The sequence below is a fragment of the Rhincodon typus genome, chromosome 1, assembly GCF_021869965.1.
Source record: "Rhincodon typus isolate 14 chromosome 1, sRhiTyp1.1, whole genome shotgun sequence".
Lineage (NCBI taxonomy): Eukaryota > Metazoa > Chordata > Chondrichthyes > Orectolobiformes > Rhincodontidae > Rhincodon > Rhincodon typus.
This window is the reverse complement of record NC_063332.1, coordinates 10,625,314-10,645,489: the sequence shown is the minus strand read 5'-3', so window position 1 is coordinate 10,645,489 and position 20,176 is coordinate 10,625,314. Positions and strand designations below refer to the sequence as shown.

At 41.7% G+C, this 20,176-nt stretch overlaps 1 protein-coding gene across 1 annotated transcript in view; it reads left to right on the top strand.

Moving 5' to 3' along the window:
* Positions 1–20,176, top strand: part of LOC109931733 (dedicator of cytokinesis protein 1-like) — a 1,067,415-nt gene that overhangs the window by 136,399 nt on the left and 910,840 nt on the right. Inside the window, exons 6-8 of the mRNA XM_048601800.1 lie at positions 11,982–12,130; positions 13,942–14,077; positions 18,461–18,615. Coding sequence (XP_048457757.1) covers positions 11,982–12,130; positions 13,942–14,077; positions 18,461–18,615 — 440 coding nt within the window. The remainder of the gene's footprint in view (positions 1–11,981; positions 12,131–13,941; positions 14,078–18,460; positions 18,616–20,176) is intronic.

Genomic DNA, 20,176 nt, shown 5'->3' with positions numbered 1-20,176 from the left:
GAAGGATGTTGTGAAACTTGAAAGGGTTCACAAGAGACTTACAAGGATGTTGTCAGATTTGAAGGTTTTGAGATATAGGACGAGGCTGCATAGACGGAGATTATTTTCCCTGGAGCATCGGAGGCTGAGGGGTGACCTTTTAGAGGTTTATAAAATCATGAGGGGCATAGATAGGGTAAATAGACAAGGTGCTAGCTACTCTGATGCAGAAGTAATTGGTTTTCCCAACAGTCATTACCACAGTAGCAAAAGAGTGCCAATCTTAATTATGTAAACTAAATGAAATGTTTATAAAATTGTGAGGGGCATGGATATGGTGAATAGCCAAAGTCATTTTTTCCCAGGGTAGAGGAGTCAAAAACTGGAGGGGCATAGGTTTAAGGTGAGAGGGGAAAGATTTAAAAGTGACCTGAGGGGCACAGAGGGTGATGCATGTAAGGAATGTGCTAACAGAGGAAGTGGTGGAGGCTGGTGAATTTACAATATTTAAAAGGCATCTGGATGGGTATTTGAATAGGAAGGGTTTAGAGGGATAGGGGCCAAATGCTGGCAAATAGGACAAGATCTGTTTAGAATATCTGGTTGACATGGATGAGTTAGACCGATGAGTCTGTTTCTGTGCTGCATATCTCTATGACTCTATGCTTCCACTGTGATTACAACAAGAAAATGGTCTTCTTCAAGGCAGCAAACTACCCCCTCTGTGTTATGACCAGGCCATATTGCACCCAATGTTCTCCCTGACTTGTCAAAGACAACTGAGCCATCCTTTTTTCATCTTCCAAGTCTTTTACCTCACTTTTTTCTTGCATCACAGTAAAGGCCCGTCTTCCTCCTCCACACATCGAATAAACCATCTTTAGTCATTTTGTATTAATTACTAGGTCACTCTACCCATTCCATCTGAAGGCATAGGGTCAATTTTCAGTTTTGCTTCTCCACTAACTGCACTGCCTTTTTTGTTACTGGATTGCATATCTGAAATCTCATCTTCAAGGAAGCACAATTTCATCCTCTGTGCACCTATCACATTTTTAAGGTGCTCCCTTCACAGTTTGAAGCAGACTGTAATCCAATAGCCTACACAACTCCATCCTGAGCTGCTGACTCCATATCCTCTCCATTACAAAGACATCATCCACCTTTTACATCAATCACCTTCTTCCTTGACTCAATCCAATTCCTGCTGACATTCTCTTCCATGACTTTGTTATCTCAAGATTTGACTATTGCAGTGTTCTTCAGGCCAGCCTCTTATCTTCTGTGCTCCATAATCTTCAGCTAATCTCAAACTATACTGCTTGTTTTTTGATCTCACACCAAATCCTGTTCATTGATCATGTGGATCATATTGCCTTACAGTCTTCAGTTAACTGTCACCTGGAGTTTAATCCAGGTACGTGTGAGATGCTGCACTTTGGGAGATCAAATCTGAAGGAAAAGTTAATGACAAGACTCTGAACAGTACTGATGCATAGAGGCATCATGCGGTTCAAGTCCATAGCTCCCTGAAAGTGGCCACGCAAGCACATAGAGTGGTAAAGAAGACATATGGCATGCTTACCTTTTTTGGTCAAGGAATTGAGTACAAGAGTCAGGATGTCATTTTGCAGCTTTAAAAGACTTTGATTAGGCCACATTTAGAACATTGTATTGCTACATTACAGGAAAGATGTGGAAGCTTTGGAGAGGGTGCAGACGAGGTTTACCAGGATGCTGCCTGGATAAGAGGGTATGAGCTAATAAGGAGAGGCTAGAAAAACTTGGGTTGTTTTCTCTGGAGTGGCAGAGGCTGAGGGGAGGCTTGATAGAAGTCTATAAAATTATGAGATGCATAGATAGGGCTAACAGTCAGAATCTTTTTCCCAGAGTTGAAATGTCTAAAACTAGGGGGAATGCTTTAATGTGAGAGGGGGAAAGTTCAAAGGAGATGCGAGGGGCAGATTTTCTACTGAGTGATAGGAGTCTGGAATGTGCTGCCAGGGGTGGTGGTGGAGGCAGGTACGACAGAGGTGTTTAAGGGACTGTTAGATAAATGCATGAATATGCAAGGAATGGAGGGATATGGAGCAAGGGCAAGCAGAAGGAATTAATGGCGTCATGTTTGGCACCATGTTGTGGGCCAAAGGGCCCGTTCCTGTGCTGTACAGTTCTGTGTTCTACGTTTTGCAGCTCTCTTCATAGACTCATTTTTAATTTCATCACTTCCTCCAGCTCCATAACTTCCTCAGAATTTTCCATTCTGAAGCCTTATGCACTTCCCTATAATCCATCATTGGCAGCCATGCCTTTAGCTGCTCAGGTTCTATTACCTGGATTTTTTAAAGAATCAATTGGATGTTGGCATTGCTGGCTGGGCCAGTGTTTATTGTGCATCCTTGACTGTCCCTTGAACTGAATGGCTTGCTAGGCCATTTCAAACAGCAGTTAAGAGCTAACCACACTTGATGGTTCTGGAGTCACACGTAAGCCAACCCAGCTAAAACTGACAGATTTCCTTCCCTAAAGGGCATTGTCAAGCACAACTTTTTAAAAACAACATTTGTTACGCGGTCGCCATTAAAACAGCTGCTAATTCTGGATTTTTAAAAATTGAGTTCAATTTTCACCATCTACTATGGCAGGATTTGAACCCATGACTCCTGAAGGATTAGCTTACCTCTCCAAACTACCAGTCCTGTGATGTTACCACAGCAGCACCAGCACCCCACAGCTCCTCTGCACCTCTACCTCTACCTCTTCCTTAAAGATTATTCTTCAAGCTCATCTAACAGGTCAAACTTTTGGTTACTGTTCTCAAAATCTCATTATTTGGTCCATTGTTGATTTTTAAAAAGCTCATTGCATTGTGGGATAACACGGTGTGGAGCTGGAGGAACGCAGCAGGCCAGGCAGCATCAGAGGAGCAGGAAAGTCGATGTTTTGAGTCGGGATCCTTCTTCAGAAATGGGGGAGGGGGAAGGGAGCTCCAAAATAAATAGAGAGGAGGGATGGGGCTGGGGAAGGTAGATGGGATAGTGATAGGTGATTGCAGGTAGACAGTGGTGGGGATTGGTCAGTGAGGTGGGAGGAGCGGATAGGTGGGAGAGAATTTGGACAGGTTGTGTCAGGTCAAGGAGGCGGGGATGAGAGGGAGGATTGGTCATGGGATGAGGCTGGGTGTGGGGAGATTTTGAAACTGTTAAAATCCACATTTAGGCCATCGGGCTGCAGGCTCCCGAGGCAGAATATGAGGTGCTGCCCCTCCAGTTTGCGGATGGTGTCATTGTGACACTGGAGGAGGCCCAGGATGGACATGTCACGCAGGGATGGGAGGGGGAGTTGAAATGATTCACGACTGGAAGGTGTTGTCGTTTGTCGTGAACAGAGTGCAGATGCTGTACAAAGCGGCCTCCGAGCCTCCGCTTGGTCTCACCGATGTACAGGAGGTCACACCGGGACCTGCAGATGCAATAGACCACATTGATGGATGTGCAGGCTAACCTCTGTCTGATATGAAAGGTTTGTTTGGTGCCTAGAATGAAGGTGAGGGTGGAGATGTAGGGGCAGGTGTAGCACTTCCTGCGGTTGCAGGGAAAGGTGCCGGGTGTGCTGAGGTTAGTGGGGAGTCTGGAGTGGACGAGGGAGTCGTGGAAAGAGTGGTCCTTACGAAAGGCAGATAGGGGTGGGAGGGAAATATATCTTTGGTTGTGGGTTTGGATTGTAGGTGGTGGAAATGGCAGAGAACTTATTTGCCATTACTTGCCATTATCTCTCTGCATATAAATTCTGTGCCTGTGCACTTCCCTCCACTTCACCAGGCAAAGGAGCAGCACTCCGAAAGCTTGTCATTTCAAATTAACCTGTTGGACTATAACCTGGTGTCGTTGGACTTCTGACTTTGTTCCTTCACTGTCATTGGGTTTTTCTCTTGGAACCCACTCCTGAAACCTGGAATCACTTCTGCAACAGCTCAATGGGAAAATCTACCCCACATGGCTCAAGAAATTAGCTTACTGCAACCATCTCATGGACAGTTAGGAATGGGCAATAAATGCATATCAATTGCTGGCTTGTGTTAGGTTTGTGTCAGCGCACTTTGTTACCTCTTCATGATAGCTTTAATATTCGTAAGCTGTTTCTTTTCTGCTTCTCTGCATTAGCTCCAAGACTCCGATTATCTCTCTTTCCGTTGTCCTTAAAGAAAAAATAAAGTCTATGAATTCATTTATTCCCTTATCACATTGCTGAAATATCTCAGTGCACTTCATGGAATTCATTATTTTTCAAACGTGGTGGCTGGTGTTATTCAACCAAAGCAGGAGCAGCCTGAATATGAATATTACTGAGACTTCATAGTTGGTGCGTGTTTCATTTCCGGTGGTGTCAACTCAGATCTCCCCAGAACTGCCTACATTTAATGCTGCAATAAATCACTGGCCTTCCAACCCGAAGAACATCGTTCCTAAGGATAGTTCCTTGAGATGTCCTGTCGATAAATCTAATTTGGGTGTATCGGTGACATAAGAATCTAATGATTGCCGATTGTTGGGAAAAACCCAGCTGGTTCACTAATGTCCTTTAGGGAAGGAAACTGCCATCCTTCCCAGGTCTGGCCGACATGTGACTCCAGACCCACAGCAAGGTGGTTGACAAGAGTCTGGGCATTCTGAGCAATTAGGGATGGGCAATAAATGCTGCCTGGCCAGTTATGCCCTCATCCCATGAATGATTAAAGATTGTTGCATTTTCCACAATGCAACAATGACTATATTTCAGAGGATTCTGAGGAATCCTGTGAAAGGCACTATATAAATGCAGGCCTTCCTTCTTTAAGTTAGTGTCAAACAACTCCTCATTTCTTCTACAACACATGTAGAGCACTTTGAAAGAAGAAGGTGGTTCTAATAATGAGTGCCTTGGTGAAGTGCAACCAGTTGGGGATGACAAATAGGTTCGTTGGGGAATTGTGGAATCATCAGTCTGGAGGGTGAACCAGTCTTTCCTATCAAAAGACAGAAGGAGGGTTTCTAATGATGGAAGAGCAATTAGAAATTGTGCAGAGCCAGGAAAGGTGGTGAGGTGTTCCCAATGAATGAATAGGAAGCACAGAGATTTGATTTGATTTGATTTATTATTGTCACAGATACCTAGGTACAGTGAAAAATTTTATTTTACGTGCAGTTCAGGCAGATCATAACATACAAAGACCAGACGGTGATTGATCAGAGTGAGGAATACAATTTTATGGCTGCAAAGAAGGTGCACAAAAAGCAAGATCAACATTAGTTTTGAAATTTGAGAAGTCCATTCAGAAGTCTAATAACAGTGGTGACAATGATTGTTGTGAACTGTAACAAGAAGGTAATGTGAAGATGAACTCTATTGTTTTAGTTTTTGGCTTTATATTGTGTCTTGCTTTAGTTTCTGTATTTCAAGCTGGCGATGGACAGCGGTGATACTAAAATGACACTTTTCATGTATTTGTAATACACATGACAATAGATAAATCGAAATGAGATTCACACATACATAGATCTAGCTGTACGGAATTCAATCAAAAAAGAACGACCACTTTTAGTCTTCACACTTAGTCCCTGGCTGGCTGAGCATATTAATAGTTTATGGATATTGCAAAATACTGATGGATTGTAATGGTTGCTAGATACGGAAGAAAACTTTTTTTAATCTGCAGTGGCTCTGGGTCTTATCCTTAATTTTGGGGACACTTGGATTTCCTATATTCCAGCATCTGAATCTCAATTAGTGCTGAATAACCGTTTTGGAATTCGGACTAAATCAAGACTTTGTCAAATCAATGTGATGGTAGCCTATTATAGCTGGGGAGATGAATTGGTTTTTCGCTGCACTGGTCCCAAACAGCAACAAATTATGTTCTTGTGAATATTAAGCTCAACTGTGACATTGGCATTGGATTCCCTAGTAGAGAATTTCCTATCTTCATGAGTTTACAAACAGGTAAGATTAATGATGTGGGTCATGCCATGTAACAAATACAGGGGTTCTGAATTGACAGAAAACAACTTAAAATCCAAACAATCTAACTCAAAAGGAAGATCATCTTTGACAAATTGATGTTTTTATTTGACGGAGTTCTTGTTAAAGCAGCAACTGAACTAAATTTGTATTGAAGGCAGGTGTCTGCCACAGCGTTGGCTTAGATGAGTGCATCTCTAACAACAAAAATGCTTGACAGCATCCAGGACAAAGCAGCCCACATGATTAACACCACATCTGGAAGCATTCATTGCCTCTACCATCGATGTTCAGTAGCAGCAGTGTGTACTACCTACAACATGCATTGCAAAAAATTTATCAAGGCTCCTTAGACAACACCTTCCAAACCCACCACCATCTAGAAGGTCAAGGGCAGCAGATACATGGAAACACCACCACCCGCAAGTTCCCCTCCAAGCCACTCACCATCCCAATTTAGAAATATATTGCTGTCCCTTCAGTGGGTCAAAATTCAGCAACTCCCTTTCTAGCAGCACTGTGGGTCTACCTACTTCAAATGGACATTCTCAATGAACATTCGGGATGGGCAATAAATGTTGACCCAGCCAGAGACGCCCACGTCCCAGGACTGAATAAAAGTAGTCTCCGTTCACCAATCTGATCAAGGGGAGAGAGGCACCTAAATTTAAAAGCATAGAACTTACAACACAGAAGGAAGTCACTCAAGCTTTCATGACTGTGCTGGCTGTTTTCAAAGTCATTGTGTGTGTTCAAGACAGAAATTGATAGTTTTCTAAACAGCAAAGACATGAGGACACTGGAGGAAAACAACATTGTGGTCGGATGTCAACCAGTATCTAATTGAATGGCAGTGCAGACTCGAGGGGTCCAAATTACCTATTCCTGATTCTATTTCCTCATTTCCTATGAAGGGCTCAAACTATTTTAATCCCCTGCTCTTTCTTGCGTCTTGGCAATTTTCTCCCCATCAAATATTTATCCAATTTCCCTTGAAAATTTAGTGCAGAATATACTGCGCAGGTAGTACATTGTAGATCATAATAACCTACTACTTAAAATAAAATAAAATTTACCCATCTCCCTTCTGGCCCTCTGTCCAATTACTTTAAATCCAAGTCCTCTGCTTTCCATCCGTCCTACTGATTACTCCTTAAAAAACCCTCAAGGCTTTGTACATGTCTAGCATGCACGTGTGAATTAGGAGCAGGAATGAGTCATTCAGCACTTCTGCATCACTCAATAAGATCATGGCTGATCTGTTTGTGTATCGAATGCCACACTTCCATCTTCCCCCAAGAATGTTTGAATCCCTTGCATGTCAAAAATAGACCTTGGGGTGGAGGTTCATAGTTCCTTGGAAGTGGAGTCGCAGATAGACAGGGTAGTGAAGAAAGCATTTAGTACACTTGCCTTTATTGGTCAAGGCATTGAGTATCGGAGTTGAGAGGTTATGTTGTGGCTGTACAGGGCATTGGTGAGGCCTCTTTTGGAATACTCTGTTCAGTTCTGGTTTCCCTGCTGTAGGAAAGATGTTTTTAAACTTGAAAGGGTGCAGAAAAGAGTTACAAGGCTGTTGCCAGGGTTAGAGGGTTTGAGCTATAGGGAGAGGCTTAATAGTCTGGGGCTGTTTTCTCTGGAGCATCAGAGGCTGAGGGGTGACATTACAGATGTTTACAAAACCATGAGGGGCATGGATACAGTGAATAGTCAAGGTCATTTCCCCAGGGCAGGGGAGTCCAAAACTAGAGGGTATAGGTTTAAGGTGAGAGGGGAAAGATTTAAAAGGGACTTAAGGGGCAACTTTTTCCCACAGAGAGTGGCACATGTACGAAATGAGCTGCCAGATGAGGCGGTAGAGGCTGGTACAATTACAATATTTAATACGCATCTGGATGGATATATAAATAGGAAGAGTTCAGAGGGATATGGGCCAAATGCTGGCAAATGGGACTGGATTTATTTAGGGTATCTGGTCAGCGTAGGCATGTTGGACTGAAGTGTTTGTTTCTGTGCTGTACATCTCTACAACTCTGTGACTCTAAAAATCTATCTATCTCTATCTTTAAAATGTTTAATGATAGGTTCTTGTTTCATGAGGCTACGGGGAGAAGTGTGGAGAATGGGGTTAAGAAACATATCATCCATGATCAAATGCTGGAGCAAACCTGATGGGCTGAATGGTCGAATTCTGCTCCTATATCTTATGGTCTTATGGACCCCACTTCACCAGCCTCTGAGGCAAAGTGTTCTAACCTTGCACAACTGTCTGAGAGAAAAAGTGCCTCCTAATTCACGTCTACCCTTTTCTTGTTAAGACCATTCAAGAGCTTATACACTTCCATCAAGTCACCTCTCACTCCTCTAAATTCCAGTGAAAACAAACACACTTCAATCCATCTTCATAAGACATTCTGGGTATCAACCTAGTAAACCTCCTCTGATCACTTCCAATGTATTTACGTTCTTCCTTAAATTAGGAAATCAGGACTACACTGTGTGTTTGAGATGCGCTGTTGCTAATGCTTGGCATAACCTAAACATAGTGTCTTTTATGTCCAACTCCTCCCATAACAAAAAGGAGATCATCTCATTAGCCATGTTGAATTTGTACTGTACTTGGAACTACCTTCCTGTGATTCATGCTCAAAAATCCCTCTGCACCTCAGAATTCTACAGTCATTCTCCATTTAAGTGATACTGTGCCTCATCACTCTTCCAGCCAAAGTGAGCAATTTCACATTTTCCCACATTATATGCTGTCTTCCAAATGTTTATCTGTCTGCAGTCTCCTTCACAACTCACTTACTTCCCTCTCTTGGTGAATTTAACTCCTGTGCCTTCGCTCCCCTTATCTTCCAGAATCATAGAATTCCATCCAGTCCATACCAAGCCTCCCCACTCCCCCCCAGACCCAAACCCTACCCTATCCCCTGTAACCTTGCATTTCCCATGGCTCATGCACCTAGCCTGGACATCCTTGGATAAAAAGGAGCAATTTAGCATGGCCAATTCACCTAACCTGCACATCTTTGGACTGTGGGAGGAAACCAGAGCACCTGGAGGGAACCCTTGCTCACATGGGGAGAGTGTGCAAACTCCACACAGACAATTGCCCAAGGGTGAAATTGAACCTGGGTCCTTGGTGCTGTAAGGCAGCAGTGCTAACCACTGTGCCACCATGCTGCCCCAGTCTAAATCATTGATGTAAAGTGAAAAAGAAAGTTAAGTTGTTTGTGAGCCATCTTCCCTTAAATAACGAACCAAAACTGCTGTTTATTAACTGTCCACTCAACCTTCTCCATTACCAGAAAATTAACCCATCTTCTTCAGTCTCTCAGTGTGATTGATGTCAAGCCAAACTGTCCCAAAGAAAGGGGTACAATTTTCTTTGCTAATTTGGTTAACAATCTTTCATTAAGCAATAAAGAAAAGCCAATGAATTAGGTGACTGGAAAATGGGAAAGCAAGGTTTCCTGTTTAAACAAGGATTGATGAAGATCGATTCCAAAGGAGTTTGGGAGAGGGGGATGAGATCTGTTACCTTCGACAGGCTGCCCACAGCTGACATCAGATACTGTGACACGGCCAAAAAAAGCAAGCAGCAGTAATTCACCAACAGTGAGCTGTTCAAGGCCACTGAGATTTAATCATTTAACATCATCACTTCCTTTGTTGTGCACACTTTCTGAAGCATCGACATGATGCCAGCCTATTTTTTTTTTTGCAGAAGAAAAGTAATGAGATTCACAACCCCTCAAGTGCTTCCTTACAAAAAGGCCAATTAAAAATGTAATGTGAGAATTAGCAGACAGAAATGTTTCAGAGACTGCAGCTGCCCTGTTCTATATTAACTGATTACAGTCGAATGACATACTGAGACATGAATACCAGCTTAATTAGTGCTAAGAGCTTAATTATAACTTTTGCCTTGCAGTCAATCTGAGAATTTTTGAGGTAATTTGCAATTCTGACTTTTTTTTTCTGTGAGATGACACTAATGCAATTTGATCTGCATTTCTAATTCATTTTTATAGATAAAAATATTTAAATGAAATGGATCTCATGTGCTGTTACTGTCATTAAATTAAGTGATGCTGTGCCTTATTGGGCTGTTTTATTGGATTTCGATTTTGCAGTCGGTTGTGGAGTAAGACCACTTGCTGCTGATTTCATGGATGAACCACCGCGATCTCAATGGTGTGAATTCTCCATTCCAACAACAGTTTAGATGTGACACCAAACATCCAGCAGCAGTGATGTCTCAAAAAGAGTGCTCAGTCAATCACATTGATGTATTCTCACAGACAGCAAATCAAGAAGTTAAAAGCAGGAATTACTCTTCACTGTTAATTTCAAAGTCCAGATAGCAAAATTAATGATTTTGATTGGTGGGGTTAAAGGGAAAGCTACTTATTCTTCGGTCTTGGAATGTATGAGCTGTTGGGAAGCACAGCAGTGATCATCCATCTCCAACTGACCTTAGGACACAAGAACTAGGAGCAGAAATAGACAGTTAAGCCCCTTGAGCCTGCTCCAGCATTTAATATGACCTTAATCACAAACTTTAAAAACAATTAAACCAAATGTATCTGGATGTTTTTGTCATTAAGAAGAAATTTGAGATTCTACAAACATAAAACGAGCTTTTCAGGGCAGTGAGCATATCCAGAAAATGTTGGGTGAATGTTCTATGCGTAATGAGCTTTTCCAGTGAAACTGACAGTATAATGATGGAAGTTTTTCCAATTCATTGATTGATGTTGGGCTGCAGTCTGGGTGACTTAACAATTGCCCATCTTCCTCTGAAGGAGAACAGAAACGTCAGAATACCTTTTGGATTTTCATAATATTTTACACTCGTGCGGTCTCCTGGAAGATGCTGTAAGTTTCAATGGAGCAATAATGCAGAATGTTCATGGTTTCAGCACCATTATCATTGGAAACTCAGAGCTCTTGTTACAGGAGTGTTGTATCATGTAACATAGCATGAACTGACCTGCTGCTTATCTATTCTGATAAATGGCATGAAGTCTCCTTATAAACAGAATCACACAATGAATCTGTACTTGGAGACATTAGAGTTAATTAAAGAGAGCCGGGATGAATTTGTATAATGCAGATCATACTTTGATGAAGTTACAGACAGGGTTGATGAAAGGAATGTGATTTATATTGATTTTAGGATAGCATTTGATGAAGTAACACACAAAAAGCTTCTGAAAAGATTTGTAGGAGAATCAGTTATCAATTGACTAAAAAGAGTGCTCTTAAGTACAGAAAGCAGCAAGTCTTAGCAAATAATATTTTTTCAGACTGAAGGCTAGTGGATAGTGCTGTCTTTTAAGGGTCATTAATAGGACTAATGCCTTTTTTTTGTAAGCTTGGTGGATCTGAGAATGCAGGGTAAATTTTCAAAATTTGCCAATGATACCACTAGGATTAGGGAGATGTAGCAAATAGTGAGGATCATATGAATTGTCTGCAGTATGACATCGATAGGCAAGCAGAATGGGCAGATAAGTGGCATATGGGATTTAATATAGAGAAGTTTGAGGGGATGCATGTACCTTTGAATGATGATAACTCAACCTTGTGAATTGCTTTAGCACTTTCTGTGCCCTCTTTGGAATAGTGAGATCAGAAACCTACACGGCAAGTCAGATGGAGCCTCACCAAGGTTTGATTACCATTCAGAATAATTTTCATTTTTATTTTCTTCCCATTAAGGCTGTTAAAAAAAAACTCAAGACAAGGATACTCCTTTTAATCTTGCAATTGAATCTAACAGGAACCCCAATTGTAAGCATGCCCATTAACCGTTCTGAAGAAGGCTCACAGGACAGAAAATGTTATTCTGTTTTCTCTCCACGAATGTTGGCAGAGCTGCTGAATTTCTCAAGCAATTTCTGTGTTTGTTTGTTTCATAGGTTCAGCATCCAAAGTTGTCTGCTTTATTTTGATGTCCATTAATCGTGTCTTTTTTTTGGGGGGGCTTATTTCAGACTGGTCAGATTTCCAAGTTTCGGCAAGTTACTTCAATGATGTGCGACTTAATGGACAGGAGATCCCAACTTCTGTCAGGAACACTGCCACAGGATGAACTGAAGGAACTGAAGCAAGAAGTCACCACAAAAATAGACTTTGGCAACAAGTATGTTTGAAGTTTGTGTTTTCTTTTTGTAGTTACAGCCTGCTTTGACGCATTTGAGTGAATTAATCTCCCCTTTAAGAGTACAGTGATGTAGTGGTTGATGTTACCAGAGCTGATCATGACAATGAATCCTGAATAATTCCACCACGGCAGTGTGTGAGAAAATGAATTCTGTTTAATTTAGCAGCAATAAATAGCTGGCTTAGTGACCGTGAATCTGACAGATTGTTGTTAATATTCAGCTGGTTCGCTAAGGTCTGTTAGGTCAGGATGCCTTCCCTTACTTGGCCTGGCCTTAATGTGACTCCAGTCTCATACTAATGTAGTTAGCAATTAGTAAGTAAAAGTCACCATAGTCCCATTGGGATGTGTTCCTCATAGAAGAGAACCGACTGATGGTGGTTTAACCTGAGAGTCACCATGCCTCAAACGAGAGGAGAGGTCAAGAAGGAGGGACCTTCATGGTGATCTCAGCATTTTATTTCTTTATTCATTCACAGGATGAGGGTGTCGCTGGCTAGGCAGCATTGCCCATCCCTAATTGCCCAGAGGGCAGTTCAGAGTCAACCACATTGCTGTGGGTCTGGAGTCACATGTAGGCCAGACCAGGTGAGGATGGCAGTTTCCTTCCCTAAAGGACATTAGTGAACCAGACGGGTTTTTCCTGACAATCGACAATGGATTCATGGTCATCATTAGACTCTAATTCCAGATATTTATTGAATTCAAATTCCACCATCTGTCATGGCAGGATTCGAACCCAGGTCCCTGGGTCTCTGGATTAACAGTCCAGCGATAATACCACTAGGCCATCACCTCCTCTGAAGAAGGGTTTAGGCCCGAAACGTCAGCCTTCCTGCTCCTCTGGTGCTGCTTGGCCTGCTGTGTTCATCCAGCTCTACACCTTGTTCCCTCCCCTGTGGGGATGGGATTTGAGGCTGTGCTGTTGGTGTCATTATATATTCGAAACCAGCCATCCAATCAACCTAGTGAACTCATACCAGATACTTAGCTGGTCGTTACCGGCTGCTATAGGAATAATAGTGGGCTGTTCAAACCCATTATGACTTTCAATCAGATCATCACCTATTTATTTGCAATCCATCTGCCTGCCTTGGCATCATATTGTTTTATACCTTTAGTGAATGAGTCCCTATCCCTTTCAGATTGAAAATGATGACTTGAGCTTGGACTCTATTGCTTTTTCTGAGAGTTCTGCACTTCCTTTATATCGAGAAGTATAAGAAAGCTTCTGTCCTGAATGGCCTGGCTCTGGATTTAAAGTTTCATGTCTTATTAGAAGATTTTAACTTTAGAATTTCCAAGTGTGTCAAATATTGGTAATGGCTTGGACTGGGGAAGCTGGGTGGGTTGGGATCTGAGTAAAGGAAATGTATTAAAAACCTACTGTATTCTCAATGTGCTTCCATTATCAGTAAGTACATTTCAATAGTAAATAAATGGAATAGAAATTTAGTTGCTTCCAAAAAGAGACATCATTTGCTGTGTCAGATTCCCAGATGATGAAGACAAAAAAAAAGCTACCTGAAATTTTGGTCAATTCCACCTGATGGGTCAACCATGTATGATCTGACCTTGAGAGTGGTTTTTTTTATATATTATGGGATCTCACTGAAAGCTGGGCTTGGCTCAGAGATGATTAATACAAAGTTGAGTAAGCCCCTAATGTTTTGTTAATATGCTCCAAGTGATCATTTATTGCCCCAAAAGCCAAGAACAAAACAAGTCCACTCTCACTTCTGTACCTTCGATGAGACTGTTTCCCAGTTCATCATCTCGTTCTGTTTCAGGATGCTGGAATTGGATCTTGTGGTTAGAGACGAGAATGGAAATATTCTTGATCCGGATCAGACAAGTATCATCAGCTTATTCCGAGCACACAAGAAGGCTACCCATCACATCACAGAATTAATGAGGGAGGAGACGGTAAGAGGTCAAACTTTCCAGAATTGCATTGTGCATAGGGTCCACATGGCAACCAGCTTGTTCTCTGTGACCGCTTCCCCCTCCCCCACAAAACCCTGGCACCAACTGGAGGCCAGGAGCCTGAAACATTAACTGTTTTTCTCCACGAATGCCAACCTATTTCCAGAATGTTTTCATCACAGTAATCATAACCAATCATTTATTTCCTCCAGCCTGTTCTGCCATTCAATGGGAATGCGATCTATATCCTAACTCTGTACAAGAGAAACAGTGAATGTGAGGTGATGGAAAACATATTCAGTCAAAGAGTGGTTGGGTATGGAATGCATTGTGTGGACATATGGTGGAGGCAGGTTCAATTGAAACATTTAAGAGGGTTTTGAATGATTATTTGGGTAGAAATAATGTGCAACAGGATTGGGAGAAAGCCAGGGATTTGCATGAGGTAATGATGTTCATTTGAAGAGCTGGTACAGACACAGTGGGCCGAATGGCCTCCTTCTGGACTGTACTGATTCTGTGATATGTCCATCTTTGCTCATATCTCTTCACACTGTTGCTGCATAAAAATCTATCAACTTCTGAGTTAAAATGAGGAACAAATCTAGCATGATTTTTCCATTCCTTGAAAAAGGCATCAAACCTCGAATATGCTCTATGGTTCCAAGCTTTACTCCTGAAAGGTCTGGCTTAGGTTTATAGACAAAATTAGTTTCCCTCTATCCCTGTGGCTTTCCCATTCCATCAGTTGAGTTATTAATACATATGGTGAATTGTTAAGGGCCCAACACAGGTCTTCACAGCACACTTTGCCTTTTACAGCACATGCCCATTATTCCTAATCTCTGCCTTCTGCCATTCAGCCAACTATCTAGTTAGGTCACTCGGTTGCTTTCAGTTCTGTGAGCATCCACTTTAATCAGTCATCTTTTATCAAATGCCTCTGGAAGTCCACGCAACTAACATCCAAAGACATTCTCCTGACCATTATACTAATCACCTCTTCAAAACAAGATTGAATGAGAGAAAACAGAACTGCAGACACCGGAAATCTGAAGGAAAGAAACAGAAATTGCTATATAAACTCAATAGGTCTGGCAGCATCTGTGAGCAGAAAACAGTTACCTTTCTTCAGAGTGGAAAGAGTCTCTGGACTTGAAACATTAATTCTGTTTTCTCTGCACTGATTCAATGCGATTTGTCAGGCATGTGACCTCTCTTTTTCAAATTAATACTGGCTGTCTTTTAAAATTTTCAAGTTGTTTAGTTACCCAATCCTTACAAATAGACTCCCGTTACTTTTGGACAACAGATGTTCGGCTAATCGGGCTATACATCCCTGGTGTTTCTCTGTCTTCCTTTATTAACAGTTTTATCGTTTGAAGGGAACGGTTCCTTAATCATGGAAATTGGAAGATTAAAATTGAGGTGTATACAATGTTTTCACTAATAATCAGTCTCTGAAAGTCTACAAACATGTGTTACTTATATTATCCATGGAAAATCTCTCAACAGGAGCTTGCTACTGTGAGATATTGCTCACCAGAATGTATTGGAATTGGGAAAACAATTTGTCATTAGTAGAATTGGGAAGCTAGAATCTTGTCAAATGGATCTTTATGAAAATGTAGCTGGATGTAGGAAGAAACCTGCTTTTGATTGAATATCCAGTAACTTGTAAAAGCAGAAATGGTTCCTCCTTGAAGGACCAACAAGACCATTGAAAACCTGAGTGTCTCTTACATTTGATTTGATAGCTACTGTGATGAGCAAGAATCTTGAGTAGAAAAAGGACAAATTGAAAGAAGTGCCTGAATTTACCAACCAAGGAATGTTCCAAAGCATTTAATTGACAAGTAACAAGTAAGATTTGTGCCGCATGACCTAACCACTGCTCTATGATATTGAATGGCCTTACCATCACTCAAGTCCCCACTGTTGACATGCTTGGGCTTACTCTTGACCAGAAACTCAAGTGGACTTGCTAAATAAGCACAGTAGCTTCAAGACCAGGTCAGAGGCTAGGAACACTGCAGTTAGTAACTTGTCTCCTGACTCCCAAAGCCTATACACGAGCTACAAGGCACAAGTCAGGAGTGTGATGGAATATTCCTCATTTGCCTGGATGGCTGCATCTCCAACAACACTCAAGAAGCTTGACACCATCCAGGACAAAGCAGCCCACATGATTGATGTCACATCTACAAATGTTCAGTAAATCATCATGGATGCTCAGTAACAATATATGAGGGGAGGTGATGTCCCAGTGGCATTATCGCTGGACTGTTAATCCAGCAACCCAGGCAATTTTCTGGGGACTTGGGTATGAATCCCACCATGGCAGATTTTGGATTTTGAATTCAATAAAAATCTGGAATTAGGAGTCTAATGATGACCCCGAATTGCTGATTATCAGGAAACCCCCTATCTGGTTCACTAATGTCCTTTAGGGAAGGAAACTGCCATCCTTACCTGGTCTGGCCTGCATGTGACTCCAGGCTGACTAAACTGTCCACTGGAAAATTAAGGATGGACAATAAATGCTGGCCTAGCCAGTAGTGCCTTCATCCTTGAACGAATAAAAAAAATCAGCAGTGTGTACGAGGTGCTACCTTCTCAAGGGGTAATTAGGGATGGGCAGCCAGAGACGCCCACATCCGATGACTGAATAAAAACAATTACTCTGAAACTGGAGTCACTTGTTTATTAGCATGAGTATAATAGGCAACCTTTAATCAATGCAATAAATAAATAGTTAATATGATTTTAGTGCACATGGTACGATTACAACATTTAAAAGGCATTTGGATGGGTATAGGAATAGGAAGCGTTCAGAGGGATATGGGCCAAATGCTGGCAAATGGGACTAAATTTACATAGGATATCTGGTTGGCGTAAACGGGGTGGACTGAAGGATCTGTTTCCGTGCTATATATTGCTATGACTGTATGCTAACTAACAAATGCTTACCAAAGAAACTTGAAAATCTACACTTGTCTTCCTTGAATTTTGCCATGTGACACTTTCCACATGATAAAGTGGCTCATTGTTCATCAGAAGCTGTGATAGTGTAGCATTCGCTCGAATTAGACTATAATGTTAGTTTAGGTTAGTGGATTAAGTCCCGGTGTGTGCCTTGAGCCTGTATTCTGACTCGGTGGCAATGATTATTATCAGCAGTCAAAACCAACAAGCTTTCAAAATTGGATTGGTGACACATCTTTGATACGCCTGCACATGAAACAAAGTGGGGAAAAAGAACAAATCAAATAAAAAAAATTGCCCGTATATAATGCTTTCCATGACCATCAGACCCCATTTAAAAGCCAATTAGCTTTGGAAAATCATGACTGTTGTAATGTAGGTAAAGGATAAACCAGAAGAGGGAAATCTGACTAGGACAAGGAGGTTTGTCCTGGAATGAAATGTCTGAATTGAACATTCTACAAAAGGGTTTGCAATAGGAGCAAGAGCTCAACCTAGACCACTTGGTACCGTTAAAGAGGTGCTTAGTGAAAGTGCTACTTGAATTTTTGTTATGCTGTAAATTTTTGGCTCCCACCACAAGAATCCAGTGCTGACTCGGTCTTCGGTGGGAAGTCAGAGTCATTGTGGTGGTGGTGGTGTTATTCCAGGTTCAGCTGACAATTCGATCATAAACTGCACCAACAAAATTGGATCTGTTTTGAAAAGTCACACCCCTTCCCCATCCGCAAGACTCCATCACTACACCAAGTTTCAGCTCAAACTCATTTGTGTTTCACAGAATGTGAAGTTGTCATTGATCATCACAAACAGGCATTAATTTAATATTATTTAAAAATACGACTTGTCACAGCTGAAAATGAGTCTATCACAAAGAAAATGAGTCACTTACTAGAAGTGGGCATTTTAACTCACAGTGTCAATGCACCATTTGAATAGTTTAAATTTTGAACCGCTGAGAATTCCTTTATTCATTCACGGGATGAGGGCATTGCTGACCAGACAGCATTTATTGCCCATCCCTAATTGCCCAGAGGGTGGTTAAGAGTTAACCACATTGCTGTGGGTCTGGAGTCACATGTAGGCCAGACCAGGTAAGGATGGCAGTTTCCTTCCCTAAAGGGCATTAGTGAACCAGGTGGGTTTTTCCGACAATCGGCAGTGGATTCATGGTCATCATTAGATTCTTAATTCCACATATTTTTATTGACTTCGAATTTCGCCATCTGCCATCGGGTCCCCAGAGCCTTATCTGGGTCTGTGAATTAACAGTCCAGTGATATTACCATTAGGCCATCACTCCCCACTTATGAAAATAACGCACATCTAATTTTGCTTGTTAGTATGACCGGGGACAGCAGTCTGATGTTGATGTTAATATTTCTGCCCTTTTCACAGTTTCAGAACCAGAGTGAATACAATCGGTTTGCTCGCTTAACCTCTTCGCCCACCAACGCTCTGTTCATCTGGGTCCGCAATTTTGTCTGTAAAATTGGAGAGGAAGCTGAGCTCTTCATCTCTCTATATGACCCTCAGGAGCAGAAGATAATCAGGTGAGAGTTAACAGTTTTCTTTCGATCGATCTTTGGTTAGGCCATGTTTAGAGTATTGCATTCAGTTCCGGTTGCCACATTACAGGAAGGATATGGAGACATTGGAGAGGGTGCAGAAGAGGTTTACCAGGATGGTGCCTGGGTTACAGGGTACTAGTTATAAGGAGAGGCTAGAAAAGCTCGGGTTGTTTTCTCTGGAGCGTCAGAGGCTGAGGGGAGACTTGATAGAAGTCGATGAAATTATGAGATGCATAGATAGGGTTGACGGTCAGAATCTTTTTCCCAGAGTTGAAATGTCTAAAACTAGGGGCATGCTTTAATGTGAGAGGGGGAAAGTTCAAAGGAGATGTGAGGGGCAGGTTTTTTACAGAGTGTTAAGAGTCTGGAATGCGCTGCCAGGGGTGGTGGTGGAGGCAGGTACATTAGGTGCGTTTAACAGGCTTTTAGATAAACACGTGAATATGCAAGGAATGGAGGATAAGGACCAAGTGCACGCAGAAGGGATTAGTTTCGTTTGGCATCATGTTTGGCACAACATGGTGGGCTGAAGTTGCCGTTCCTATGCTGTATAGTTCTACATTCTATGATCGATCATTCAGTGGGAAGTCACCGGCAAGATGAATGTTGTTAGATTTCCAAAAGGAAAAGTAATGCTGGACTGCCCTTCTTAAAGCAACCTTTTCAAGTCTGTGGGCTTGCCCATAATTCAGTTTCCAATTGGGTTACGATTGTGTACTGCAGATGTGGAGGGCACCATGTCCACTGGATGATGGAGCTGAACCACAGGACACATAAAACTTTTTCAAACTCTATTTCTTCCCACTTACTCACCGCAAAGGTTGGCACCACATAGTAGCTCAGGCAGAACAAATACTAATCTAGTAGACCATCTGAATTTTACTCATTGTGGTTACCTGATTTCTCCTGAAACACTTTCTTTGATTTTGTTCACCAGTATTTGTTTCTCGTCCCAAATCTGAATTTTGATGTGATTTGATTTACTGTAGTTCAATGGGCCTAAGTACAGTGACAAGCTTTGTTTTGTGACCTGTGTAGGCTGATCATAGCAAACAAGGACATATAGATTGTGGGGTGCTTAGAATGAGGCATTCAGGTTACATTGCACAGGAGATGCACAAAAGCAAGATCAACATTAGATTTGAAATTAGAGAGGTCGGTTCAGCAGTCTAATAATAGCAGGGAAGAAGCTGTTCTTGAACCTGTTGGTGTGTATTTGTGTGTTCAAACTTCTGTATCTTCTGCCCGACAGGGGAAGTTTTTAATGGAATTGGAGGCTTTTCATAGGAACACAGGAACTGCCAGATAATAAAAGTTTGATTGACTTTCTATCGTGTTGGTAGCTAGATCATGTAACAGTGTAGGATTTGCTGATTAATTGTAGCAATCAAACTCTATTAAATCCATGATCATTATCCACTTTGGCCGGAAGAACAGAACAACAGCATATTAGTTCAATGGTCATAGATGAGGAAATGTTGACATATAAAAGGACCTGGATGTCCTTGTAAGATAACAAGGTGTAGAACTGGATGAACACAGC